General features: G+C 40.3%; 1 protein-coding gene and 1 long non-coding RNA gene across 2 annotated transcripts in view; both read left to right on the top strand.

Moving 5' to 3' along the window:
- LOC139586411 (uncharacterized) overlaps positions 1-27,325 on the top strand; it is a 447,190-nt gene that overhangs the window by 127,041 nt on the left and 292,824 nt on the right. The window lies entirely within an intron of this gene.
- Positions 1,595-24,159, top strand: BPNT2 (3'(2'), 5'-bisphosphate nucleotidase 2). The gene is made up of 5 exons (XM_071419619.1): positions 1,595-2,298; positions 13,973-14,132; positions 15,127-15,222; positions 17,065-17,226; positions 18,347-24,159. Exons 1-5 carry the CDS (start codon positions 1,912-1,914, stop codon positions 18,616-18,618), a joined length of 1,077 nt encoding a protein of 358 aa, XP_071275720.1. The 5' UTR covers positions 1,595-1,911; the 3' UTR covers positions 18,619-24,159.

The following is a 27,325-nucleotide window of genomic DNA, read 5'->3' as shown; positions in this document are numbered from 1 at the left end:
ACCTCTTCTAAAACCTGGCACAGATGGTACATAGAGTATCACAGAAATAAGGAGCCCTCTGTCCACCATCTTCTTCAGTTCACATTACTGTTAATATTTTCTATGTTTACTGCAGGCATAAAAATATAAGTAGCAAGTAATAAATCCATTCATTTTCTACACCTCTGTAAGGTCTTTGCAAACTTCAGTAGGACAAAAAGCCTAGTATTTCACTTTCTTTCCATTAAGAAACCAGTTCATAAAGTTGCAGGTTTTCTTCCTTCTTCTGGGCTTCCCCCCCATAGTGGAGTTTAAAGTTCCTGTTTACTGAACACATACAAAACTGTTACTGATAGCATGAGGCAGCATTTGCTGCCTAGCTATTTTGCTCATTACTGACACAAGTCTACCCTGTCTAAGATGAACCCTGTATCACTGCACAGCTTCTTACCATTAATTATTATATGAAATGTCGAACAGTAAAATCAATGTTAAGGAAAATGATCAGTGTATTCTTCCAAACTCCCATTCTGCCAGAGAAGAAACTGCAGACAAAAAAACCCAAAAAATAAAATCAGCAATTTGCACCTTAAAAGGAATGGGAAGCTGGAAAGCATGGATGTTCTAGTTTTTGCCTAATAGCACATAAAGCTTAATCTCAGCATAGCTGGAATAAAGCCCAACTCCTGAATTCAAATGAAATTCTTTCTCATTCTATGATCCTTTAACTTTCACTCCCTGCACATACACTTGCACTTCAGGAAGGGTGCAATCCTGCAGGACACTGGATATGTAACCATGTAAATGTAGATGCCATAAAAATGGAAATGCAGCGGAGACTATAGGGCAACTTCAGTTTGCAAGGCTGGTCTCAATTTTGGTCTTTATAGTTTTCACATTCTTGGTTATGTAAGTTTAACCCTTAAAAAAAAAAAATGCCCAAGAACCTTGTTATAATGCATGATCCCTAATAATCACTTCTTCCCACAATCACTGCCAAGATGTGTTTCTACAACCTGTTTATCAACAGACAAGAATGCTGCTCGAATAAAAAGCATTCAAACAATGCTGAATTAACATAGTTCTTTTGTTTGTAATTTACTGAAAACTAATAAAAAGAATCAGAAATGAGACCAGAAAGAAATCAGAGATTCTTCCTAGTTCCCATCCCAGATGTCCATCCTGGCTATGAAGTTTCACACTCCCCCAAAGCAACTGAGGTGCAAAGCAAAAGTATAAATTAAGCCAGGTAGGCTTTTATCACATCACTTGGCTGAGGAGACAGTTGGATTTGCTTCATTTTACTGAATGAGAGAAATTCGTCGAGGAGCAGAGGGGTAGAGAGTCAGAAAGCCACTATGACAGAAACAAGAATTTCTCAGCAATGATGCTCAGCACCGCTAACAGTGCGCTTTTAGAAATTTAACAGCAGTTTATGCCCACAGCAATTTCCATCAGAAAACTCCCTCCCAGCGTGCCCGGCAGGCTCCGGCTCGGGCTCGGGCTCCGGCTCAGGCTCGGGCTCAGGCTCTGGGTCCTGCCCCGCCGGCGGAGCACCTCCCTCAGCCCCGCTGCTGCGGACTCCTGGCGCATCTGCTGCCTAGAGGGAGATGAGGGAAAAACCACCCCAAACCACCGAGCTCATGAGAACCAGCGGGCGATGCACCACGTGTGCTGCCAGGGATGAGCTCGGCAGGTAGCGGCGGGACCCGCCGTGCTCCTACCAAAGGCGCAGAGCCCGGGGGCAGCGGGACATGCCCAGTGCGCGGGGCGGGCTCCGCCTCCGCCTGACCCGGATACAGACGGCGCTGCTCCCGGCCGCGAGCGTGGAGCCGGCCCGGCGCCGCCGCAGCAGCCGCGGAGCGGAGCGCCCCGGCCGTGCCATGGGATTGTGGTGACTGCCCGGCCCCGCCGCCCGCCCGCCCCGCGGCCATGGCCCCCATGGGCATCCGCCTCTCGCCGCTCGGCATGGCCGTATTCTGCCTGCTGGGGCTGGGCGTCCTCTACCACCTCTACTCTGGCTTCCTGGCCGGCCGCTTCGCCTTCTTCATGTTGAGCGAGCCGGCGGCCGGCGGGCCCGAGGCGCCCCATGGCTCTGCGCCCGGCGGCGCCGTGGACCTGCGGGAGCTGCTGGCCGTGTCTGTGCTGGCCGCCGTCAGGGGCGGGGAGGAGGTGAAGCGGGTCCGTGAGGGGAACGTCCTCAACGCCAAGGCGAAGGGGAAGACGCGGGAGGGGGCCGAGGAGCAGCTGACCACCGGCGACCTCCTCTCCAACCGCAGGATGTTCTACCTGCTGAAGGGCGCCTTCCCCGCCGTGCAGGTGGGTGCCAGGCGCCCTCCGTGGTGCGGGGGCTGCTGGGAGCCCGCTGTGGTGGAGCCCCGGCGCTGTGGGCCCGCTGTGGAGCCCCGGTGTGGGGCTGCTCCTCACCGGCGGCTCTCCGGTCTGTAACGGCCGGCGGGAAGCGCTGCCCTCGTTTGTGCTTTTCCTTCCCCTCCCGCTGAATTTGTGGCAGTGCCGCCTCACGCTCCTCGCCATGGGTGTTGGGTTGCAGGGGAAAGAGTTGCAGCGTGTTGCAAGCGAAGCCACGCTGGTGAAACAGTATCAAACACTACGGGCATGGAGGGGTGGGGGAAACGCCGGGTCTCGCTGTTGCGGATCATGAGTTCTGTGGTTAGGGATGCAGGTAATTGTGCAGCGCAAATTCCGCCTACGGTTAAGATGCAGAGATTAGGAACGCCGTTGTTTTGCCAGTTGTCCGTCCTGCCAGTTGTCCTTCCTGCCGTCAGTTGTGGGGAAGGCCAGGGGCGAGAGAGAATTCGAGGCTTAGGAACACAGCGCTGCAATAACTGAGTGTTTAGAGCTCGTGGCTGTGGGACAGCAGATAAGCAGAGCTGTGTCAATACTGTGGATCACTGCCTACCTGAGCAAAATGAGTTTACTTTGCTTTCAGAGGTGTACACCCCTTCCTGCTCTCTTTCACTCCTGAAGTCTGGGTCTATCTCTTAAGGTTGCACCCTAACCTTTGAACCATATTTTGAGGATTTTTGGAGTTTGTTGGCATTGTTTCTGCTTTCATTTCAGTCAATGGGAACTTCTGTCTTTTGGTGTTAAATTCCTTAGCTTTTCACGGCCATATGAAATGGGTAGAAAGCCCTAAATTTGGGTCTCAGAAGTGGTGATTTCTGGAGGGGTTGGGAGAAAAAGTAGCTAAGTCCAGTTTTTGGTTATTGAATTACTATTCAATTTTCAGTAGCTGTTTTGAAAGTTCCTCAGAAAAATGTGTAGGTTTTTGTTTGTTGGCTTTTTGGGGTTTTTTTGTTTGTTTATTTTTGTGGGATTTTAAAGTGATGTAAAGAACTTATTGAATATGAAATCTAGAAGAAACAGAAATTCTTCAGTGTTTGAAATAAACTTAAGATGTGACTAATCTTCCTCTACAGAAAGGTTATGCAGGTTTTGTTTTGAAGATTTCCTGGATTTAGTCTGTTGGTGACATGGCACCTTCACAGGCCCAGTGTTAAAGGAAGAAAAAGTATTAACCCCTGTGCTCTTGCATTATTTAGTGCTCTTAGAGATCTTGGCTTTACAGCTTAGCTGGCTTGACACCTCTATGCTTTCTCCCCTTTCACAGATGGAGGGATTTCATTAATCTAGATGTAAGAGTTGTCTGTGCTTCTAGAGAAGGCTGTGGGTTCTGTCTGGGCATGAAGAACACAGTGGACTGTGTATTGCCTGCTCTGTGGCCACATGTAAACTTGCTCTGGAGCCTGGTATTCCTAGCAGTGACAGTCTAACTTGTGTCTTTCTGGCAGAGGGTGTTAACTTTCAACATCTACTTTTAAAAAACTTTGGTATTCCCTTTTATTTTTCTCACAGGTGATGTGTGCTGCTTGTCTTTAAGAATAGATGGTACTTTTGAAAGTGCAGATGTGTTCTCAAAGGCAGTATAAAACTGAAAATGTATGCATAGGTCTGTGGAACTAAAATACTAGGCCTATGTCTTTTCTTTTTCCTAACTCTTCCTTAGACTGACTGAGCTTGAGCACTGAGGCTATCTAGGATGAGTGTACTTGACAAATTTTTCAGGTGATTTGGAGTTTTTCAGTCTGACAGATCAGCTGTGGGACATTAAGTATTCTAAGAACATGATGGGGATAATAACAGCATACCTCATGTGGTGTTTAAAAAATACTCACTAAGCTGTGTATACACTGCTAAGCCCATGATGAAAATGTATTCATAAACATTTGCCCAAACTAAAATAAAAGCTTTATTTTACTACTATGTACATACTATGTGTGCTTCTCAGGTGTGAAGGCAAGGTATCATCTCAATCTACTAATCCTTCAAGTGTAACTTCAGAGCAACCTATCTAAGACTGCAGCTCTTTCATGGAACAGAGCTGCTGAGTCTTGGTGTGAATATAAGGATTATAGAGGATTTTCTGAGGCAGTATAAATTGCATCATGTAAGAAATATCTTCTTTATATCTGTAATCTTATCCCCCTTGTACAGAGTGACACTCCAGCATAAAAGATGCTGCTGAAGTCAAGTAAACCTCCTCTTCTCTCCTTGCTAGAGAAGATGATGCTAATAAAAGCTGTCAAACCAAAACTGCAATAATTCCAAGCGTAAGCTTATGCAAAATGCTGATTTTCTCACATCCTGAAGTTGTTCAGCTTAACAGGAGAACCTCAGTGTTTAAATTGTTGCCAAATGCTGCATCCAGGAAGAAGATGAACAAGCACAAAAACTAGGTGCTAAAATATGCCTGTAAAGCAAAGAAAATGGAGTTGTTCAGTCTGGACAAGAGAAAGCTCCTGTGAGACATTACAGAGCCTTTCAGTACCTGAAGGGGGCTCTAGGAGACCTGGAGAGGAGTTTTGTACAAGGGCTTATGTTGACAGGACAAGGAAGAATGGCTTTCAACTGGAAGAGAGCAGGTTTAGATTGGACACTAGGACAAAATTCTTTACTGTGGGAGTGGTGAGGCACTGGACCAGGATGCCCAGAGAAGTTGTGGATGACTGCTCCCTGGAAGTGCTCAAGGTCAGGCAGCCTTGAGCAACCTGGTTTAGTGGAAGGTGTCCCAACCCATGGCAGGGAGGTTGGAGTGAGATCTGGAAGGTACCTTCCAGCCCAAACCACTCCATTACTCTGTGATTCTCTAAGAATAACTGTGGCTTTCCAATATTTCAAAATAACCAAAGGGGAATAATCATTCAACTGAAATAAACTTAAGTCAGTGAACAGCATTGTATTCCTTGTTTTGTGCTGCTGGACGTAAAAAGGGAAAACATGCAAACAGTCTTTCTCAAGCAGACCTGAAGCTCTTAAAGCGTGGTTATTAAGAGAAGATAGAAGAGTTAGGCTTCTCACATGCAGAAGCTGAAATAAATCTGGAAGCCTTATGATACTAAGAGATGTGATTTATAAAAAAAGCCCTTTCAAAATATGAGGGGAGAAAAATCCCACAGAAAGTGTTTGCCTTTGTTCTCTTGAGTAAAGATATTGTCTCTACAGAGGAAGAGGAACTCCACTGCTGACGTCAGCTGCTCTGTTTGATATAAATAGATGCATTTGCATCAATTCAGACTTCTCAAGGCTCTGTTAGGTAACACCTAGGTAGGAGTGGCTCAATTGTGTTTTATCACTGTGTAGATTTAGTTTAGATTTAGTGGTGGTGGTTTTATATCCCTCAGAAATAGACCTGGGAAAGATAAGGGGCAAGTCACTTACTGCTACCTTGGGTATTACCCAGAGTTGTGTGATTGCACTCAACATCCAGCAGTAAATATTTGCATGTGTATTCCATGAAGCATCTTTGTACAGCTGATTTTAAAATATACTTAATGCTAAAACATATGCATCGCTTTCTCTTGATGAAGTTCTCAACTACAGTTACAGGCTTGAGGTATATTCCCACTCCTGCATTACCAATATGTTGTCTTCATTCATTTGTCATGCCAAGAAAGAATTAGAGCTCTGATCCAGCTGTAATCATCCCCTCTGCTGCTTTCATTTTTTATTTATTTTGTTTATCTTTTCTGGGTTACTTCTTTCCTGGTTGGTTCTCCATGCAGCCTTATTTATTCTTGTGCTGGCACAGTGGTGGTGTGATAAGGACTGGGGTGGGAATTAGGTGAGGAGATTAAGGAGATGCTTGACCCAGCCCTGCTGCTGGGGTGGGAGTGGACTGGGGAAGCATTCTTTCCAAATTCAATGCTGGTATGTTCTGCTCAGAAGAGCTTCTGTGAAGAAGTGATCTCATGATAGCAGGGTTTCAGCAACATTACCTGCTAAAAGATCCCTCTCAGCATCATTCTTTAGGGTCTTACTCTTTTAATGTGGCCTGTCCAGGGATCAATGTCAAGATCTTGATAAATGATTGTATCCCAAGTAAAAATTTAAAATAAAAGTTATTTAAAAGAAAGGTTATTTAGGAATACCCTGGTTCACTTCCGACTACAGCCCATCTCCAGCACATCTGAAGGAGCAGCCCTGCTTGATCACAGAGGGAGGAATGATTGACAGACTGTTCCTTAAACTTGCACTTTGACCAGATTACCTCTTATCCTCTGACTGAAAAAGCCAATTTCAAAGTGACACACACAATTCTGCAATTTCACTGCTGTGCTATGCTAGAGTTATTTTCACAGGATGCAGAATTCAGTCTTACTGGTCAGATTGTATTCTGCCCTACATTTTCATTTTGAGCTGTTTTGGCTTCTTTTTGTTCTAAAGTTGCACCAGCTATATCTGTTGTTTTCTAGTGTAAATATTGAATAGAGTTTCATCTTGTTCACTCCCTTTTTTTTTTAATATTGAGACTGTGGTGGAAATCAAGTCTTCTTCTGTCCCAGTCTTTTTCTTTGAGCATCTTTTTTTGAGTCTTGTCACTATTCTAAATCCAAATGTTCTTATGTCTCTTTCCCAGTTAAGACTGATGATAAGTACCACATTTCAAGCTTATGCATGATAATGCTGCAATCAGCGCTTGAAATGAAACTTTAGGAACATGTCACTTTTACTTTGATTTTCTTCTAAATTAATCTGACTTTTGAAGATTAATGACTGCAAGCATTCCTTTTTTATCAGGCTATCTGAAGTACTGTCTAGATTTCAACTCACTGTTTACAGGCTTCTGATCACAGTGCCAACTACCCTATGTAAAAAACTGGAATTTCATCTGAGATGTCAAGCTCTGTAACTGATACTGATTCTCTGTGAAAGACAGGTGTATTAAAGAAGGGGGTTTAAAAAAGGAAATACTACTTAAACTGCAGAGGTATTGCACTTTAATGAGTAGGTTCAGCAATTTGTCTTTTCATGTTGTGAGAATAGCCTCCTCAGGTCTTAGGGAGGAGAACTTTTAATAAAGTTTGTGTTCTTATGACCCAGATGATCTTTGCAGAACCCACTGCCAGTGGGTTTCTAAGTAAAACAAGAAGTGTGAATGTTGATCTGAAATCTCAGTAATAGGTGTTGTCTGTAGGTGAAACATCTCCTTACATGGGTTCCAAATGATGCCAGATGACTTATGCCCACACTCTCTGCATAAAAATAAAGTTAGACTGTAACTTTATGCTAATAAGCTCTGTGATTATCTTTTCAGATGCAATTACAAATAGTTTATTGGGCTTGTTTGTACACTGTGGGTGTTTAATCTATTGTCTGAGCATCTGGAGAGCTGCATTTCTTAGTGTAGCCACTCACAAACAGTGGACTTTTTCGGGTATTATCTATTTTATTGGTAGATTTCTAATCTGTCCTTATTTGGATGTTTTCTTAACATGAAGTTCTACAACTCTTGTGACAAGCAAGTAATCTCTTTCTCTTTGCTAGACTTGGGTCTGTATAGAACCGTAATGGAGAATTTTGCCATCTACTGAAACCACTTATGTGAGCTAATAAGCAAGTGGTTTTATTTTCCTGGTCTAAAATTCTAGATCTTTCTGCAGATTACTGGTGGAAACAGTGAATCCCGTGTTCTGTGCTGATTCCCTCAATTCCACTTTTGCTGTTTTCACCAAACTCTATCATTGTAAGTCCATAGAAGCAGAGTTGTCATTGGATGTCTTTATCATTTATTAAATTCTGTTTGTTTCAGTCAGCTTCCTGCTGGCTTAATGGCCAAAGTCACCTAATGTGTATTGATAAGCACTAATTGAGCTTCTTGACATTTAGACTCGTCCAGATTCTTCTTTGCATATTCTGTCATCTTGTTCCTGCATTAAGTAACTTCTTGTTGCTAAAATAAGCAAAGATGTAGTTGATGATAGAAGAAAACCTCTGTCTGCTTTGACTTAGGTGCCTTGAAAAAGGCACGTGTCCTTTTTCAGTGTTGTGGTATAATTATAGAAATGCTTGTTGTTTTCTGATCAAATCAATGGCAACATGAGACCAGTGGGTTTTATGCCTCTGATTATTTTATACATTTGTATAATTTTATAACTTACACATTTATATACAAATATGCTTTATAGTTTTAAACTTAATTAAAAGTTAAGACTTTAAACTTATAGTTTCTGAACTCTGAACTGAATTACCTTTCAATAAGTTGGTTTTTTGGTTGTTTTTTTTAGAAAACCATATGATTCTACAAGGTCTTCTTTCCATTCATAATAAAGTCTGCCTTGCTAAAACTATGTAAATTGACCCTTGTCAAGAGGAATATTTTTGAGAGGCATGAAAATCACCTGTAAAAGCTTATTTTTCCTTTCTAATATGTTGTGGTAATCTAAGGAGGAAAAGAACCTTTTCAAAAGCAAGCAGCTGGCTTTAAAAATGTCAATGTATTGAATAAAATCAGGGTTGGCTTTTTTTTTTACTATGCTGGTAAGGTTACTATTCAAATTTTTTAAAGCTTAAAGGCTTTTTAAATTTACAAAGAGAAGTGGTACTTTGATTTCCCAGTTTGCATTCTTTTCAGAGTTAATTAACCCAAGCTTTCAAGAAGCAGTTTTCATTCACCACTCTTGAATTTGAAAATTGGACAGAAGGGATCATGAATGGTCCTGGATGCAGGGGAGCTAAGTCTTGGTGTGATCTTGTGTGAAAGCACACCCCTCCCTCTGTAACAGATTCTGGAGCCTTGTTTTGTAACCAGGGTAGGTTAGATATTTTCCTCAGATACTGGAAATAATGGTGCTTTGAGTGCTATTTGCTCTCCTGGAGAGTGCTCTCCTGTTGAGCATATTGATATGTCCTGACTTGTCTAGTGGGTGTTTACATTCAGAGGTTTTGGCATGTGATTCCTTCACAGCATTTGTGTATGTACAGATGCTGTGAGAAGCTGAGACAGCTTTCACCTCTGATACATTTGAGGAGAAAAACAGAGAAGCAGAGCCGATGGAGGCAGTCGGTGTAGCGTAGTGAGTATAGGGTTGCACTTTGGTGCAGTGCAGCAGCAGTGGTTGAAGGGGTCTCTAAGTGGGGGAAATCCCAAAGACTGCAGGTTGAACCCCTCTCCTCAGAGTTGGGACATCTCTGAAGCACAGTCACATAAGAGCAAATCAATTACAGTCCCATGCAGCTACCTTGTAGGTCAGTATGCCTTTCAAGATGTGTAGTTGTGGGTATTGTGGAGTCATGAAAACAACCTGGGTTGGAAGGGACCTTAGAGATCATCTTGTTCCAACTACCCTGTTGTAGGCAGGAATGCCTTCCACAAGACCAAAGCTGCTCAAAGCCTCATCCAGTCTGGTCTTGAACACTTTGAGGGATGAGGCATCCACAACTTCTCTAGGCAATATGCTCCAGTGGCTCACCACCCTTACAATAAAGAATTTCTTCCTAAAATCTAAGCCAAATCTCTCCTCTTTTAGTTGAAACTATTTCCCCTTGTCCTATCCCTATCTGCCTATGTAAAGAGTTATACTCCCTCTTTTTTTACAAGCACCATTTAAGCACTGGAAGGCTGCCTTAAGGTCTCCCAGGAGCCTTTTCTCCCTTCCAGGCTGAATAAACCCAGCTCTCAGCGTGTCTTCATAGGAGAGCTGTTCATCCCTCTCATCATTTTGTGGCCCTTCTCTGGACCCACTCTAACAGTCCACATCATTATTGTGCTGAGGACTCCATACCTGGTTGCAGCACTCCAGGTGGGTCTCACCAGGGCAGAGGAGAGGGAGAGAACCACTTTCCTCCATCTGTTGGCCATGCTGCTTTTTTTGATGCATCCCAGGAGGTAGTTGGCTGTCTGGGCTGTGAGCACATATCCATGATAAGCCCCTTTCTCAGTCTCTCAGAAAGATGGTGTTGAAATCACAGTTGGTTTATTTTTTGCAAATGTTTGCATTTACTTTTGTCCACTTCTTTCCTCCATCTCATGTTGGGTAAAAACACCTGGCAAAGTTGAGTCTTGGGCATGCATGATCATGGTCTTGGGCATGATAATCACTGGTGAAGTGGCTGTGTAGCTCATGCAGCAACAAATTGGTTGTGCACCAACAAAACAAAAACAACCACCTATTAATGTTTTACTAATGTTCCCCTGTGCACACTTCCAGGCTTGTAGGCCTCCAGGCTTTTCATTTCCTTAGTCCTATTCAAATCAATAGACTTATCTATTGAGTCATAGAAAAAGAGTAATGTGGGTTGGAAGAGACCTTAAAGGTCATCTAACCCAACCTCCTTGCAATGAGCTGAGACATCTTCAACTCAGTCCGATTGCTCAGAGCCCCATCCAACCTGACCTGGAACACTTGAGGGATAGGGCATCTACTACCTCTCTGGGCAACCTGTTCCAATCTCTGTTTTTGAAAGGTAATACCTGGAATACTCCTATGTTCATATTCTGACTGTAAATGTTAACTTTTCTTGTTACCTGAACTCTCTGTGGGGATGTTGTTTTGGGTTTTTTTGTTTGGTTTGGTTTTTTTCCTCAGTTTAGGCAGCTTAATTGGTATTTTTATAATACAGGTGTGATAATATTTGTGTTGTGCTTGTTTTATTTTCTAATGAAACAGCACTAAGATTTGGATTTCAGAGGACGTCTGTTTGCATATATTTTTTCACATTAACTTACCTTTGATGAGTGAATTCAAAGGCAAAACTACAGTTCCACTCTTTCAGACCAGGAAAAAGCATGAAGTGGTGCACCATGCCAGGGTCAGCTAGCTAGTATTCAAGTATTCAAGCAGGCTTTTTTGGGTGATAAGCTGCCACAAAGATAGCATGAAGTGCTGTAAGGGACTAAACCAGCACAGGACAGAGAGCCCTGTGAGGTTCCCTGAAGTCTTTGGGTGGTCAGGACTGTTGGGTGTTGGGAGCACTGCATTTATCCAGACAAGTTTGTGGTACACTGGAGTTGCTTCCTGTGCTCCTGAGCAGATCTGTGTTCCAGTCAGCAGCATGATGGACAGGAGTGTTCTCTGTGCAGAGGTTTCCAAAGGCTGGAAACACCTGCCTATTTTGGAAGGCACAGCATGGACTGATCCTGGTATTGGTGTTGGACCTCTGCTGCTGGCTTCCATGAGCAGCGTCCCTCATTTGTTATGGAATTCCTGCACCTTACGGGCTGGTTTTGGGGAAGCTCTGTACTGGTGAGATGCAGCCAGACTGCCTTGTTTAGGAAATAATGGGTGGGGTTTTTTTGTTGTGGTTTTTTTTTTTCTTTGTAACTTTTCAGCAGTATTCCATGCACTGATTTACATATATATTATTAAACCTTTGTGTTTGATGCAGTTCTTTGTGAGGAGGGCTTTTGCTTCAAAAGTAAGGGGGGAAGATTGCCAAAATGTAGTTAACCTTAATGTCAATGCTCAGCTTCCAGAATTTCCCCAGATGGGCTTTTACATCTTACAGCTGTTAGGCAATGGCATTTAACCCTGGAGCATCTTGCTTAAATAAGGTCTAGTGCCTGAAATATTTGGCCTTGTGATTGTCTTTCTACCATAGCTATTCCTAATCTCTGTGTGAGGATTTGGGATTGCAGTGGACTATATATCCATATTGCTTGAGAAAAGTAGAAAGTATAAGGTCATGGCCTCTGGAGGCTGCCAGCAAATGAAAATGACAAGTAGGAACATGGAATTAACACAGAGGCATGTTTTCCAGGTATATTCTCCTTCATTAACAAAACCCAAAAAAAAAAACCCAAAAAAAAAAAAAAAAAAAAAAACCAACAAAAAAAAAAACCATACCAAAAATACCCCAGAAACCAAAAAAGCCCCAGGAAGAATAAACAAAGTTTTAAGGGTTGGTAAGCCCCTCTCAGGCAAGTATTCAGCCAAAGCTACAGGGTAAATGGTTATATGAGTAGCAGAACAAGTGCACCACTTTGGAGTTTTGTTTTTGTGGTTTTTTTTACTTTCTCCAGATGTCTTTTCAACCTTATCACTCTTTCCCCATTTTTTTTTCCTAGTGAAACAATCATGTCTGTTGAGAGAGATTCCTCACAAGCATTATAAATGCTACAGTGTTATGGCCACTGCTACAAAATCTGAGCTAGTAGGTGGTGGTTCTCTGAAAGCAATACCTTTCAGATAGTTTCAGACTTTACATTCTAGTGTACTGTAACTACAGGTTTAACAAGATATTCTTCCTTTTGAGCATTGGTTCCAACTCTTTAACTTTGTGGAGGCCCCTTTCTTCTGTTGAGGAAATGTTTTTTTTATGATGGTATGTCATGTGCTGTAGTGGAACTTAGACTGCCTAGGGGCTATGTTGAGACTGCCAAGTCTGTGGAACTACTCATCTTGACTTTGCAGGACTGTTTTCCCCAGGGGGAAATGCAGTCATCAGGTTTATTGTATAGTGACAGATGTTTAATTTGTAAATGTCACGGCAACTTCAAGAGCTCCGTGTTTGGCATATAATGCTTCACATACTGGTTTTACGTGAGAAGACAGATATGATGTATGGCTGGAGTTGCTGCAGTTCTGCTTCCTTTTTCATTTGGAGTTCTCTTGGAGAAAATGGCCCTTAACCCTTGGCTAATACCCTGTTACAGTTGAGGTGTGTGTGATGCCTTTTCTTGTCATGATGTGAGTTATGTAAAAATCCTGCTCATATAAGGTCTGTCACAGTCTAGTGTAGTCTGATAGCTCCTTCATTTTCATTGTCTTTCCATGTCACTTGCCTACAGCTTTTGGGATAACTGTGGTCATCCAAAACTATTGTGCTACTGCAGTCAGAAGGACGTTGTGTTGGGTTTTACAGTTTTGGAGTTTTACTACATTCAACAGATTGGTGCTGTGTGTTCCACTACCCTGCTTGATGTACTGAAATGCCCTCTGGTGTGGAGTAAAGTTCCTTAAGCTGGGTAGCAGGTGACAATAGGCTTAAAGATGACTTTTGACTGCTGTTAATAAATGTTCTTCATGGGCCATCTTAGGACCTTACCCAAACCTACCCTAAAAATGGGTATGGGATGTTACTTACTTGTTTGTGAAAAAAATTTGTTTAACAGTTGTGTAGTGGTTAAATTCAACTGGGCTGCCTAATCTTCTACTTGTAACTCAATGCTTGCAGCAGGAATGTATATACTAAGATTTCTTCTTGTCCAAGTCATGCAGAGTCTGCACAATATCTTGTGATAGTATATCTCTACATTTCCATGCGCTTCTACTGGTTTGTATAAATTGAATTTTAGACCCCCTACTGTCTGTGTACTGTATGATTTCTCCAGAGTCAAATGTTCTGCCTGTAGTACTTGAAGCAATTGCATTTAAATATTGATTTAAAAAAATGTGATTCATATTGTGGGAATGTTCAGTAGGGAGATCTGCAGCCAAAGCAACAGTGTCCAGCTGTGGTGTGGTTCACAGTAAAATTCTGGATTGTGGTTTTGCATTGCTTATCACATGACTGTAATAATGAAAAAATGAAAAAAATTCCTGTAATTGATTTGAAGGAAGAAAAAGAAAATGTGAGCAAACCTGTAATTTTCACAAGTGCCTCAGTTACTTTATTTGCAGTTAATGCAACTACTTCTGCAGTTGCAATATACTGTATCTATGTTAATGCAACTACTTTTGTTGTCTTACCACAGATAAATTCTGAGGAGCGTGTTGATACAGCTGATCAGGAGACAGTCTCCTGGGATCGCAGTATTCCCGAAGACATAAAGCAAAAAATACAGCCTAAAGAAGTGCCAGCAGAAAGTGTCACTGTCTGGATCGATCCATTAGATGCTACACAAGAATACACAGGTAGCTGATTCTTGTTGACAAATCATGTGTGTAATTCTGATGTTTGCCTTTTACACTGGAGACAAGATAGTAAGTATTTCAAAGGACATCTCTTGTTAAAGTCTTATGTCAAAGCTAGCGTGATTTAATTGAAGCATGCTAGCTTCTTATGTCAAAGCTAGCGTGATTTAATTGAACAGATTTCATCATGAAATCTCTGTAGTTCTCAATTTACAACATTTGCTTTTATGTATTCCAACTCTGAAATTACTTTGGTACCTTTACAACTAACTAGTTGCTATAATAAATGGTAACTGTCAATTATGGATTGTACTGGAATTACACATTTCTTTATTTTAGTCATTACTGTGGCAACTCTAAGTATCTTAGATTTTTAGTTTTGTTTATTTAAAGGGAATACTAAGTAAGTATCCAATGTAACTTGATAAAAGAAATTTTTTGTTGTCATTTTTCAAAAAACCATGCATAATTCAGTCTTCCCCCTTTTCAAATGTTTTAGGATGTCACATAAGCAGTTCAAGGCAATCCAACTAAAATTCTTGCTGAAAAGTACTAAGGAACAACTGGAAAAGTGGGATTTTTTTTTCTTGTGACTATGTAATTGATACAATTATCCTTTCAAGTGGATGTTCTTTGGTTTTTGAATTAGCATTTTTGAGCCAATAGAGGATAGGAGGTGAGACAGAGAAGGGAGAATGAAGGGGCACAGATTGCCATGAAAATATATGTTGCATAAGACACAGCTGTTAGCATTAGATCTGGTAGGAGTATAGGTTACATCTACTGAACAGGAAAAATTGCTGGAAACCTGAAAAGTCTTCAAAGTCTTTTGAAAACTGAAAGGTTATTTGAAGATACATCAAAGTTATATAACTGCAAGTGGTAGAATATAAACTAGTCTTTAGGGAATAATCTGAATAATCTCCTGTCTATTTTCCTTTTGTATTCTTGGCATCTGATTGTAAACTTGCTCACTTTCTTGTTTTGCCCACAGAGGATCTTCGACAGTATGTCACGACCATGGTTTGTGTGGCTGTAAATGGTAAACCAGTAATAGGTGTGATACACAAGCCCTTCTCATCATACACAGGTATCTTCATGCCTTCACCTATTTCCATGATAGTCATAGCATTAATTGAAATTTGATGTTTGAGAGAACATCTCTAGGTATAAATGAGAAAATAGTACCAGTAGCAAAAGGTCACTCTAGCAGACCACACAATTAGAGCTGTAGGTGTGTTCTGTGCTATAAAACCACAAAGGAAAATGCTGTCCTTGTTTAAAATAAAAATTATGCATTTAGAACAAACAAACTGAAAATATTTTAAAGAACTAAGATCCCTTCAATTGGAGTGCTTATTGCAAACAAAAAAAAAAAGTTAAACCTACAAATACTGGCCAGTTTGATGTGTGCTTTTAGTTTTTAGCAAGAAGAGTGCTTTGCTCATTTAGCAGAATAGCTTGGATCTGTGATAATATACCCAGGAGCTACTGTGTATTCGGTGTGAATAAAAAAAAGATTGAATAAAGATCTTAATGGCAACGGTTTGTGTGTAACTGGCAAGACTGTCTAGCATAGTCCTATTGATTATCTGACATGTTTTTAATGCCACAGCTGTGAAGTAATTAATTCTTCAGTATTAATGATGTATCAGTGAGCCTTGCTGCAAGTTTGGCAATTCGCATGCACTTCTGAAAGCTTCAAAGTAGTTTAAGTATTCATGTCTTATTGTGTATTTAAAACAGGAATTGCTGTTTACATTTTCCCTTAGGCGATACTGACCTCTAGAGTTCTGAAGTTTTGCAGTAGCTCTAGAACAAAAACTAAGTCTGAATAAATGCATTTTGTATTTGTTGACCTTTTTTGGCCCTAACACTAAACACTCATCATTTTGTGCTAAATATTTTGCTGTCTATAAATATGAATTTAATTACCAGTCACTTATGTACTATATTCCAATATGCTTTAAGAATCTTGGAGATTTTGGAACATATGTTTTTAGGTATCAATATCTATCTAAAAAAATGGGTTTTTAGCATTGTAATGTTGAGAATTTATCTCCTTTGGTAAGAGTGAAGTGTGCAATGTTCAGACATAGAATCAGAGGAGATGCAATGAATTCTGTCATTCTGCGTGACAAGTATTCATTTTCCAAGCTGGAAATACCGATATGTTTTGAGTCAGATTGTTCCTAATACTACCACACAAATACAAAGCAATAAAGGGCAGTCAGCATTGTTATTACACAGAGCTCAGTCTGTTGCCAAACAATCTGGTTCTCTGCTGAGATGAAATTGCTGGGTAGTTTACTAAGTAAATGTCAGATTAATGGTTAGGGGATACCACCTACCAAGCTTGGCTTTGAACTTCGTGAGGAAATAAGTGGGAAGTTGTGGATTCTAAATTCTATTCTCTGAAACACAACATCAAATATCTTTCTTTGTAGCACTATCCTCCTGAGCTATTTCCTTCTTTAGCATTACTATCCTTCTGAACTAAATGACTCAACAGCATTTTTAGTATCTGTTTTAAAGTGTAGCGGGGCTTTTTGTTCTTACATAAAAACATTGTCTGAGGAAATACTGGATGTATTTCTGACTAGGAGCCATCCTTTTAACTTTGGTGGCTTTCCAGTTGCAAATTCTGAATATTAACTACTTGGGACTTTTCCTTCTTATTCTGTTTTTTGGAATTGTTACACAAGAACAGTCAGGTTTGGGATAATGCCATATGCACCAATGTGTGTGTGACCTCTTTCACTTCCCTTGTTTTCCCCCCATCCTCTGTCAGCCCAAACTTTCTCTTTTACAGTAGTGAGAGATATTCAGTCAGTGGTATTAATTACATATTGTTATATAAGTACCCTTTTATCCTCACACTTAACAGAGATTGTCTTTTATAAACTTAGTAGAATTTTTGTTTCTCTTGTAGCTTGGGCAATGGTGGATGGTGGGTCAAATGTAAAAGCTCGTTCCTCCTACAACGAGAAGACTCCGAGGATTATCGTGTCCCGCTCCCATGCAGGAAAAGTTGAGCAGGTGGCACGGCAGACATTTGGAAATAAAACTGTGATAATCCCCGCTGGTGGAGCAGGTTTGGTTCTTCAAGCATCCTATCCATTTTATTGCTTCTGAATAATTTAATGGTGTAGCTGTTACTAGACAGAAGGGTGTACTCTGGTATCTTCTCTTTTTCCTTTTGTCTTTTGATCTTCACATCACTGAAAGCAATAGGGACAAAGTTTTTTCTGTATTTAGAAGCCTACATGCAAACTGGATTCAGACTTCAGGCTGTTCACAAGTCAGTGTGTTACTGAGTCTAAGCCTAGGCCAGAAATGCTGCTGTGGTCCTTTCATTGAAACACACTGATGTGTGTTCATGGAAGGCACTGATGCCTCAGTGGGAGAAAAAGTGTTGTGTGACCACAGACACAATCATGGAAGAGAATCTGTTGGTTGTTAGTTAGCTGTTAGTATGGTTGATTTAAAAAAAAAAAATTAAAAAAGGGCCATTAAAGTTTGGTATCGTTTATTGCATTTATGTCAAAAGAGGAAAATTAGTATCACTAAAGTCTATTTTTATCTGCCTAATACTCAATTTAAAGGAATTTTAAAATACTTTTTACTTATGCAACATTCTTGTGCATGTTATTGACAGAACATAAATGGGAGGCACTAGGCTTTTTTTCCTTATTTTTGCAGAAATATATCTTTCTGTGCCTTTAATGTGAAAAGCCAGAGTTCCCTTACAGATTGTTTAGTCCAGAAAGTCTTGTATTGCTTCTTGAAAATGACTAAATGACAAAGAAAGTGAAAGTGTAACTGATTATAGCAGGTCTTGTCCAGGGCTTGACTCTGTTTAAGAAGATGAAGAAATGAACAGATTAGTGAATCAAGACTATTGGTCAAAGAGTTGAAAATTTGAAAAAAATCCATAAAAGAATGGATACTGTTTTGAGCAATTACTTTGTAGTGTATAATGAATAATATAGGGGAATGCCCTGGGCTAATTGACTTTATTAAAGAGCGGTTCTATTGCAGTAAAAAGCCAGGGAGAAAAAGATAGACTTGAGCATGATATAGAGATTGAGAAATGAATGAGTAAACATAAAAGCAGAACTATATTTGAGTGTCTGGTCGTCTTCTTTTAATGTGTTTTGACAGGAAAGCTTGGTTTAATTTTTTTTTTTTTTACCTCTGCCCATTTCTTCTAGGTTATAAAGTGTTGGCCCTCCTTGACGTGCCTGAAAAGAATCAAGAAGAAGCTGACGTGTATATCCATGTCACCTACATTAAGAAGTGGGACATATGTGCTGGAAATGCAGTGTTGAGAGCATTGGGTGGTCATATGACTACCCTGACTGGTGAAGAAATTAGTTACACTGGCTCAGATGGCAATGAAGGAGGACTTATAGCCAGTATCAACATGAACCATAAAGCACTAATTGAAAAACTTCCAGATCTGGAAAAAACATCACACAAATAAGCATGACTGGTGGAGGAGTACAAGTTGTGCTTTTGTAGCCTCCAGATGCTCTGTCTGAAGAAGCAGGTGTGAAAACCTGCTGGAAAAGATGCACAGCAAAGCAGTTTGGTGTGGGTTTGGGAACTATATCTTGCATTGGGTTTTGTCAGTGGTGGTATTTAAAAAGAATAAAATAATAATAATAATTGGAAGTAGGAAGGGGACGATGGTCTCGCACATCAGTTTCCATGTTTTATTTTTTTCAGACTGTTTTGATGCAGTTATTATACTCAAGGTGCATTTACCATATATATTGGTGAACATAGGTGAACTAAAGAAAAATCCAATTTTTTTGGTAAAATAACCTAAGTATTTCTCACAGGAATTTCTTGAAACCTTTTACATCTTATTGTAGTTTTAGTGATTCCATAATAAATTAGGTAGATAAAAAGCTTGATTTTTATAGGCATCTGATAACTGTAAACGGTTTATCAGGAATCATGACCTCGTATTTTGTATCCCCTGAATGGAAAGCACAAGAAGGTTGATTCAAATCTATATGCAGCAACAGTTTATCTTTGACAGTGTGGCACTCTCTGCTTTTTAAGAGAAAAAAGGAAATGTTTTTTGACTTCTTTCCTGAAGATGTAAACCAGTTTTAGTTCAGGTGGGTTGTGAATATCGGTGTTTTATTAATCAGTGTAATTATTTCCTTATACCTTTTTAAAAGAAGGCAGCATTTCCTTGTATAGTTTTTAGCAGTTACTTCTTGTCCTTGATTTCTGCAAGCAGTGTTGAAGATGCATGCTAGATTTTTCTCTAATGTAGGGCTTGTTCATCATGTGATGTTTGTGCCTATAGAAGCAGCCTCTTCCTTCAGTACCTCTTATTTTGCTTGTTTGGATTTTCTTTCCATTGGACAGAGTCATAGGGAATGAGTTTTACAGAAATAGTAGGTTGACTGGTTAGTTCCATTTCCAACACAAGATATAAACCAGCACTTTTTCTACAACTCCAGGAACAGCTTTGTCTTTTTAGCTTGCAGCACACGCTCTCCTGCAGAAAGCTCTTCAGCCATTCCAAACAGCTTGTGTTTATTTGGTTTGTGATAATTTACAGAGAGAGAAGAGACCATTTGAACTTGAATCTGCTTAAGCAAGTTTGAAGAACATGTGGCACATGAAGTACAGCAAGGTCTGCAAAATTTTACTGAAAAATGTTCTTTGCAATCCAGTACATACAGAACAGAATGCAAGTCCTTTGATATCAAATGACAATTTGTTGTACCTCTAAAAGTTGTGAACTTCTATCTCCAAACATGTAACCATCTGCATTGTTGTTCTCTGCATTCCCCTGAAAGGTTTCAGAAGGTTAAAATACATGTGTTATTTGAATTACCAGAAATAAGCTGCCCATCTCTCCTCAAGAATGCTAAAATTCTAAGTTAATATAGATGGTTTCTGTTCAAAGTTTGTTCAGTAAAGGCTTAGGCTGCTTGATCAAAACCCTTAATTCTTTAATTTTAACTTCTTTCATATTGTTAATGAGAACTGCTGTTCTGATTAAAAAGAGGTTTTTTCTCCTTAGGTCAGTAGTGGAGAATGTTTAGATACTGCTTTCAACTTCTAGCTGAAGTTCACATTTCCAAAAGACTTCCCAGATGTTGGATAACTACAGATACACACTTTTATTTCTTAAACTCACTGGCAAAGGAGACTGAAGCTTAGTCCTACAAGCCTTTTGGTACAGGTAGTTTTTGGAGAAGTTCTTTTCCAACACAGACACTATTGCTGCTCTTTGAAAATAACTTTTACACATGTAGATAATACACAAAGAAGTTTTACTTTCAATTCTTAAATTTAAGAAACTTCTATATGCTATGACAAATAAGTGATTATGCCCTTTTTAAAAAGGATTTGATCTATTTCAAAAAGTTGTTGAGCTTCCAAACTTCAGTGAAGACTAAAAGAAACATATTTATCAAGGTTTTAAGATTTTACAAGAAGATTGCAGCTTTTTAAGGCTGATTTAAATGTCTTAAAGCCTAATTTAATGAAAACAGCTGTTTGTATGTTTATTTGTTAAAGAACATGGATTAAAATTTAAATATGAGAAATAGCCATAGTTAGCCTAGTATAAAAACCTGATTGTGTCACAGAGAAGAAATGCACAATATTTAAGTATGCAATTAAGATAAAATCTGTGGCAAGTTGGGGTTTTAGAATCAGCTTGAAATCCTATGTAAACATACTTCCTAAAAATTGGACTGCTTTTATTCTGGGGAATGCTTCTATCACATCCTTGCATAAGCTGTGATCAGACTTCCTGTATGGGAAATGAAAAATGTTATGTAATGTACAAGGGCTTACTTGTATTAGTTGAAGGCATAGATCAGTGAACAAAAGTATTTGCCTACATTATTTTTCCTTAGGAAAACAAAGTACCTTAGGAGAGGCCCTCCTTTCCTTCCTCCCACATGCTGGCTAAAATGCCTAGCCTTCCATTAGGAAGACTTGTGCTTGTTCAGACACATTAATATCCTAAATTGCTTTGTTGCAATGGATCACAGTGTTTGGTACCTTTCACAGGGGACCATTATTGGCCTGATCTCACTCCTGGTGAAATTGAAGAAGAGGTGGGAATGTGGTGCCCAGTTAATTACTTGTAGGAGAGCCTGAGCTCATTTCCCACAGTTGAGGGGTAAGGTAGTGCTTGTGGTCTCCCAGTGTAATTTAAAGAGCTTTGGTGTGAGAATAGGTGAGCAGCTGGTGAATATCAGTTTCAGATGTCATTTTGCAATAAATGTAACTCTTATGCAGACCAGCAAGTATTCACAAGTGCTTGCTTACTGCACACATCCCAGTGCACTTTGTTTGCATGGTGTTAACACTCAGCTTGTCATTTCTTTGACTCTTTACACTCCATTCTGAAACATTCTGCTTACATTCTGGCTTGAATATTTGTCTGGTCTCATCAGTGTGGATGTGACTTAACCTTATGCCCAGAGGATAGGAAATGATGCCATACCCAAATCTCACTGCTGGGCCACAACCGTGTTCTTTACATCTTAGCCTTTTCCACGTGCAGTTGTCGCACACCATTTTTAGGGATGCTACTTAAAACAGTTGCATGTTGTAGGTAGGTCCTACAAAACTATATATTTTAAAAAATCTTAATTAAAAATCATAGTAGCGTTCTAGCTCCAAATAAGGAAAGTAAGAGAATGTATTATTTTAGCATTGGTTTTCCAATGGTGGATATTTTGAGTGGCTATTATGATTAAGGTGGTTGCAAGTGAAATTATTCTAAAGCTATATGTATTTTCTCTTTTTCATTCTTCTATAAAGAGTGTATGATAGCATAGATAATACCTGGTATTGTACCAAGAGTCCTAGCTTTCATTCCTTGAATGAATATTTTCTAAATAAATGGAGACAGAAATAAATGGGTTGAATATTGTATTTAACTGGTTTTGAGATTAACCTGTTTGCCAGACTTTTACAGATGGATTTAAGGGCTGTTTGTTCTGATCTACAGAGCATGTAATGATAATGAAAATACTTAGCAGATATGGCATACTTGGAGAGTGAGTTAACCATACAGGTGAAGCTGCAAAGTCATCTAGTGATATTGTTCCATATATTTACTTCATGGTTGTTACAAGGGACAGATTTTCTAATTGGCCTCAGGTGTGAGAAAAGTTTTGATTTTTTTTTTAATGGCCAATGCCTGGAGACCAGAGGTGAGGAGGGGAGTCAGTATGGAGTTCATCTCTGCTTTTTTGTTTTTAAATAAGTGTATTCCAATGTCTTTGTAGCATCCTGTTACCTGTTTGGGTTGTACAACAGTAGTGCAGTACTTTATACTCCTGATTTATTGTCTAAAACAAGGAGTCCACACCTCCCAAGAATTGTGCGGTGAGAAGTGACCAGGTGTTGTTCTGGGCTTCTGCTGTGCTATGCCAGCAGAGAATGGCTGCTTTGTGCTTTCCTGGATGTCATTCCAGTAGCAGTTTCTCTCACAGACAACTGTTTTCTCAGGCTACTGTCTCCCCAGTTATGCCCAACTTCTTTGTAGATCTGTTTTCTGAAGTAAACAAGCAGTTGAAAGAAGCAGATGGATGTGCAACAGAGGACAATTATTTTTGTTTCTTTATTTTTAAATTGCAGTAATTGTTTCATACCTCTTGTCTTTCAGGACTTAGTTAATTCAGGTAAGATTCAATGGACCACAAATAAATGCCTGTAGGATTTTAAGCCCAAGCAGGAGGAGGGCAGGAAGGACCGCCTCTAACCAAGGCAAACCTCAATGGATGGTTTTCAGTCAGGCCACTCATGCTGAGTCCTTTGTCCATGCTTTAGTGGTTTAGGCCCTTTCACACAAACAATTACAGATTTGACTTTACCAAAATATCACTGATAGTCTTGTCTTCTAATCTGCTGTTGTCAGTGATAAAACTGGACTATTTCTGCTTCACTGTAATGTAACTCCCTGAGACAAGAATGTGGTAACTCTGAGGACCCAATTGCTTGACTTGTGAGCCACAGCTTCCTTGTCACAGCTCTTGCAGTGATGATCTAGTACTTGCTGTGACTGTCTTCCCACCCCACAAGCAGGCCATGCATCCATATTGAGAAGCTGTTGAAGCCTTATATATTTTGGTTTTCAGGTGCCACAGCAGCTCTTTCAGCTCTTCTGTGAGAAGTGCTCATCCAGTTTCTTCTCTCTGGAGCCATTAATTGGTGGCCACTTTTCCCTCTTTGCTCTTCCATTCTGATCCTTGATTCTTTTTTAGTCAATGTGCACAAGAAAAATGAGAGATCAGAGATGAAGACAGTCCCAGAAAGAGAGGACCCCAGCAGTCAACTGTCCAACTTATCCTGAAGCTGGTAATGTTTGGGACTAAGATCTAAGGTAGTGACTGATTCAACCACAAGTTGCCAACGAAATAATGGGAACATGGAGAGGTTCATGCAATTAGGGGTGCTGAACATACAAGAAGTTAAACACCCAAAAAGAAGGAGAAAATGGTTTTTCATTATAATGTTATTATAATGTTCCAAGCATTTGGCATTTGTGCCCCCTTGGGTGCAGAGCTTCATTGCTTATGAAAGAGACTGCATTGGTCCTCTGTGAAAGGATTTGTTGATTTTGTTGAACTCAATAGCAGTATTCCCACAGAACTCAGTGTGAGCAGCACCAAGCCAGATAAAACAGGAACAGTAAGTTAAGCTGAATTCTGAAAAACTCAACCTCTGTCAATAGAGCAAACAACCTGGGTTGTGTTAAAGTTGCCTCTTAACAGCTTCAGTCTACATTTGGAAATGTCATCCCTGTGTTGAGGTCTTTCAGGTTTTTTGTGTTCTACAGCTGATAGAGCCCACTTTCAGGTAACATTGTTTCCTACACCAGTTGTTTCTTATTTGCAATACATATTTCATTTTTTCTCTCCAAAGGATCAGCAACACTCCAGCATTTTTACTCTTGTCCCACCAAATTGTATTAGCATTTTCCAATTGTGTGCCAAATTGAACAATTCTATAAATAAATTCTCTGAAAATACTGGTTTGTGAGGGTGTTATTCTATATTTTGTCTTTCTAGGAGGTATTTATTCTTTGTGCTCCAAACTCTTTTTTCCAGTAATGCACGTCATGTTTCTTCAGTTGCGCTGTATCCATCATGTGTGTGAGACTTCCTGCCTGAGGAGTTACTAATAAGTCCAGCCAAGTTTATGGTAAATATAATTCAAGATCTCCACTGGTTTTGTTTTCATATCTGTGTTGCTGTGAAAGCTGGTCAGTTTGTGAAAGTGAGTGATTAGAAATCCCCCAGATAGTATTGCTCTTTGGATCTAAAGAAGCTTTCTTTCCATCATCATTTCCACATCTCTTCCTAATTATGTTACACCATTCCACTCAAATCTGCTTCCATGAGAATAGTAGCAGGGTAGTAACTGTACCATTATTAGCTCTTTCTGTATTCATGTCCTGCTGTTCATAAATGAAACCATGGAGCAAGTTGTAAGATCCTTTAATGTCCCCCATCAATATGGCATTTTGGGCAGTTCTTGGATGCAATTTCAAATATGTTTCTTTTCACCCTTACCAATATGTGCAAGACTGGATGTACAATGAAATTTTCTGTCATCCTGGACTTAGGCAATGTATGTCACAGAGCTGTACACAGATGTTTAGAAAACCCTAGATTATGTGTGATCTATCAAGATAAGGAACTTGGAGTCTATTGTGATGCTCCAAAATGCTTCTTCAGAGAAGGTGCAACCTGTTGGAACCCGCGAAATTCCTCTGGCTGCCCTGGAGGACTCGAGGCCCTGCCCAGGGGGCTCAGAGACCTTGGCACAGAGCCCAAGATCCCTGTGCCTTTGATTTAGCCCTTGGAAAAAACAATTACCAACCTTATATGAAGAATTACAAGCCACAAAAGTTTAAGTAGAATGATAGTGAATTTATCGCAGGGTGAAAAATAGATTTTTTTGGGTTTTTAGAATGGGGGTTCAGGGAGCAAGATGGAGGAATCTGGGTGTGTCCAGCCTTTCTCCTTCTTGGCCTCCATCTTCTGCTGTGATATTGGCACTTTTAGACTGGTTTAGAGTAGAAGCTCACTGTCTAACCTAGGTGATAGGTATTGGAAAGTAATTGTAAATATTGTACACGTAGTTTTTAGTATAAAAAGATAACACTGCCCAGGGGCAGGCAGAGTGCCTCTGACTGTCTTGCTGAGCGGACCTCAGCAGGTTGGGAGAAAGAATTTTATAGATAAGGACCAATAAACAGCCTTGAGACCAAGAAATGAAGAATTCTGACTCCTTCTCCGACTGCTGGGCTGGGAAAAGAGACTTTCTAACACATCTTGGGGTCACTCTGGCCAGCTAGAGTCCCGAGAGCAACCCAGAGGAGGAGGGATTCTTCCCACCTTGCACAACGAGTAAGTGAATGTCTGTGTGCATGTGGTACATGGCTTGTTGTAAACAGCTGTATCCTTTGGGATCCCTGAAGAGTCCAGATAGAGGCAGACGTGTGCTCTATGCTGTCAGCCATTTCCATGAGGCTCTCAAACGTGCCTTTCTCACACCTGATCTATCATGTCCTGCCCCAGGGCCAGCATTTTGCAAGTTTCATTATTTAAAGCAGAGTGAAAGGTAGTATGTAACACTGTACAAAAACTATACAGCCCATGGTGGGGTCCTGCTTCTCAACAACATAAACCAAATTTATGTCTCCTGTTTGTCTGTTGGGTCAGCTTCTTGCATATCCTGTGTTCCACAACTTCTTGGTTTTGTTTATTCTCTTCAGACAATCATGCTGTCCATATTTGATTTATAAATGTAAGCTAAGCTTGTTAAAAAATGCAGTAAGTTTAGTTTATGCTGTGCATGCCTGAGGGCCACTTGTATGTTTCTTTCTTTGTACAGTAGCAAGGCTGTCCTGAGTAGGCTTCTCACCTCTTGGCACACGGGCATCCTGCACACTAAGTACATCCTACACACAGAATATTTTGAGCTGGAAGCAACCCACAGAGTCCAGCTCTTAAGCCCATACAGGGATCAAACCCACAAGCTTGGCATCATTTGCAAAACTGTGCTCTAAGCAACTGAGCTGAAGGCTCTTCTGTCACTAGAAGCCCTCCTACAAATGTTGTTTCATTCACACTGCTACAACAACTAAACTGTTTTCCAGGATAAGGCTGCACAGCACTGTTTTAACTTGGCCTGGGCCCTAACTCCATTGCTTCAAGGAATTCTAGGAGTCTGTCAGTCAAAGAGAATGTCTGATCCCCAGGCAAGGGGCTGAAGTCCTGCTGGAGAGGATGGAAGTTTGGCCTGGCACTGGCAGTGGGTAGAGAAGCAGAGATTGCTCAGTCAGGTGGCTGGGAAGGGGCTGTGGGAATGCTTTGCAATCAGGGCAGACAAAATGGAGTGGCTGCCCATTATCTCTGCTGCGGGCCTAGTCCTGGTGACCCTTTACTTATCGTACGTTTTAAGTAAAATTACAGGAATTCTTCCAAATTAACTGCTGTGTTCTAAATAAAAAGCACAACAAACATTGTGCTAATAGGTAATAATTCTGTTAGGGTATGGACAAAGGTGAAACTTGACAGATTTGGCTTTTACATTTGAAAGCTGCTCATTTTTCTTCCGAAGGGATGTGTTCATTATAGAATTAAGGATGTGTCAAGTTTGCAGTCGTCTCATCTGAAATCCACCTGAGCTGGGTGGGTATGTTCTGTTTGTATTTGCAGGGGGCCAATAACATGGTGCATATCCTATTTCTGCAAGGGGATAGTGTTCAACTAAAATAAATAAAGGGGATAAAATAGATATGAGATCTGTACTAGGGGAAAGGCAAGGGCTTTAACCTGCTTCTGATAATATTCTGGAATCTTAATACTTGAATCTCTTGGAAATAATTGTATCAGCAGTAAAGATTTTAGTTATTTAAGCAAAAGTAAAGTATTTTTTGTATGCAACATTTTCTACTGGAACTGAACTGAAGTAACCCCGATCTCTCTTTGCTATTCTGATAAGATAAAAATCTTCTCTTACAAAAATAGTTTTATGCAGGTGGAACAATGGCTTTTGGAACCTGAATTGTACTTCATCCTGACAGATTTAGACCAAGAACGCTACATATGGCAGAAAAGTTTTAGTGTTGACACTGGGATCTCTAAAAGGCTTTGAGCAGAGGAGAACAGAGGGGGGCAGAGGCC

This window comes from Agelaius tricolor, unplaced genomic scaffold (genome assembly GCF_023055355.1).
Source record: "Agelaius tricolor isolate 1412-34295 unplaced genomic scaffold, bAgeTri1.0.p SCAF_2, whole genome shotgun sequence".
Classification (NCBI taxonomy): domain Eukaryota; kingdom Metazoa; phylum Chordata; class Aves; order Passeriformes; family Icteridae; genus Agelaius; species Agelaius tricolor.
Note: the sequence above shows the minus strand (reverse complement) of the source record. Positions and strands in the feature narration are given on the sequence as shown.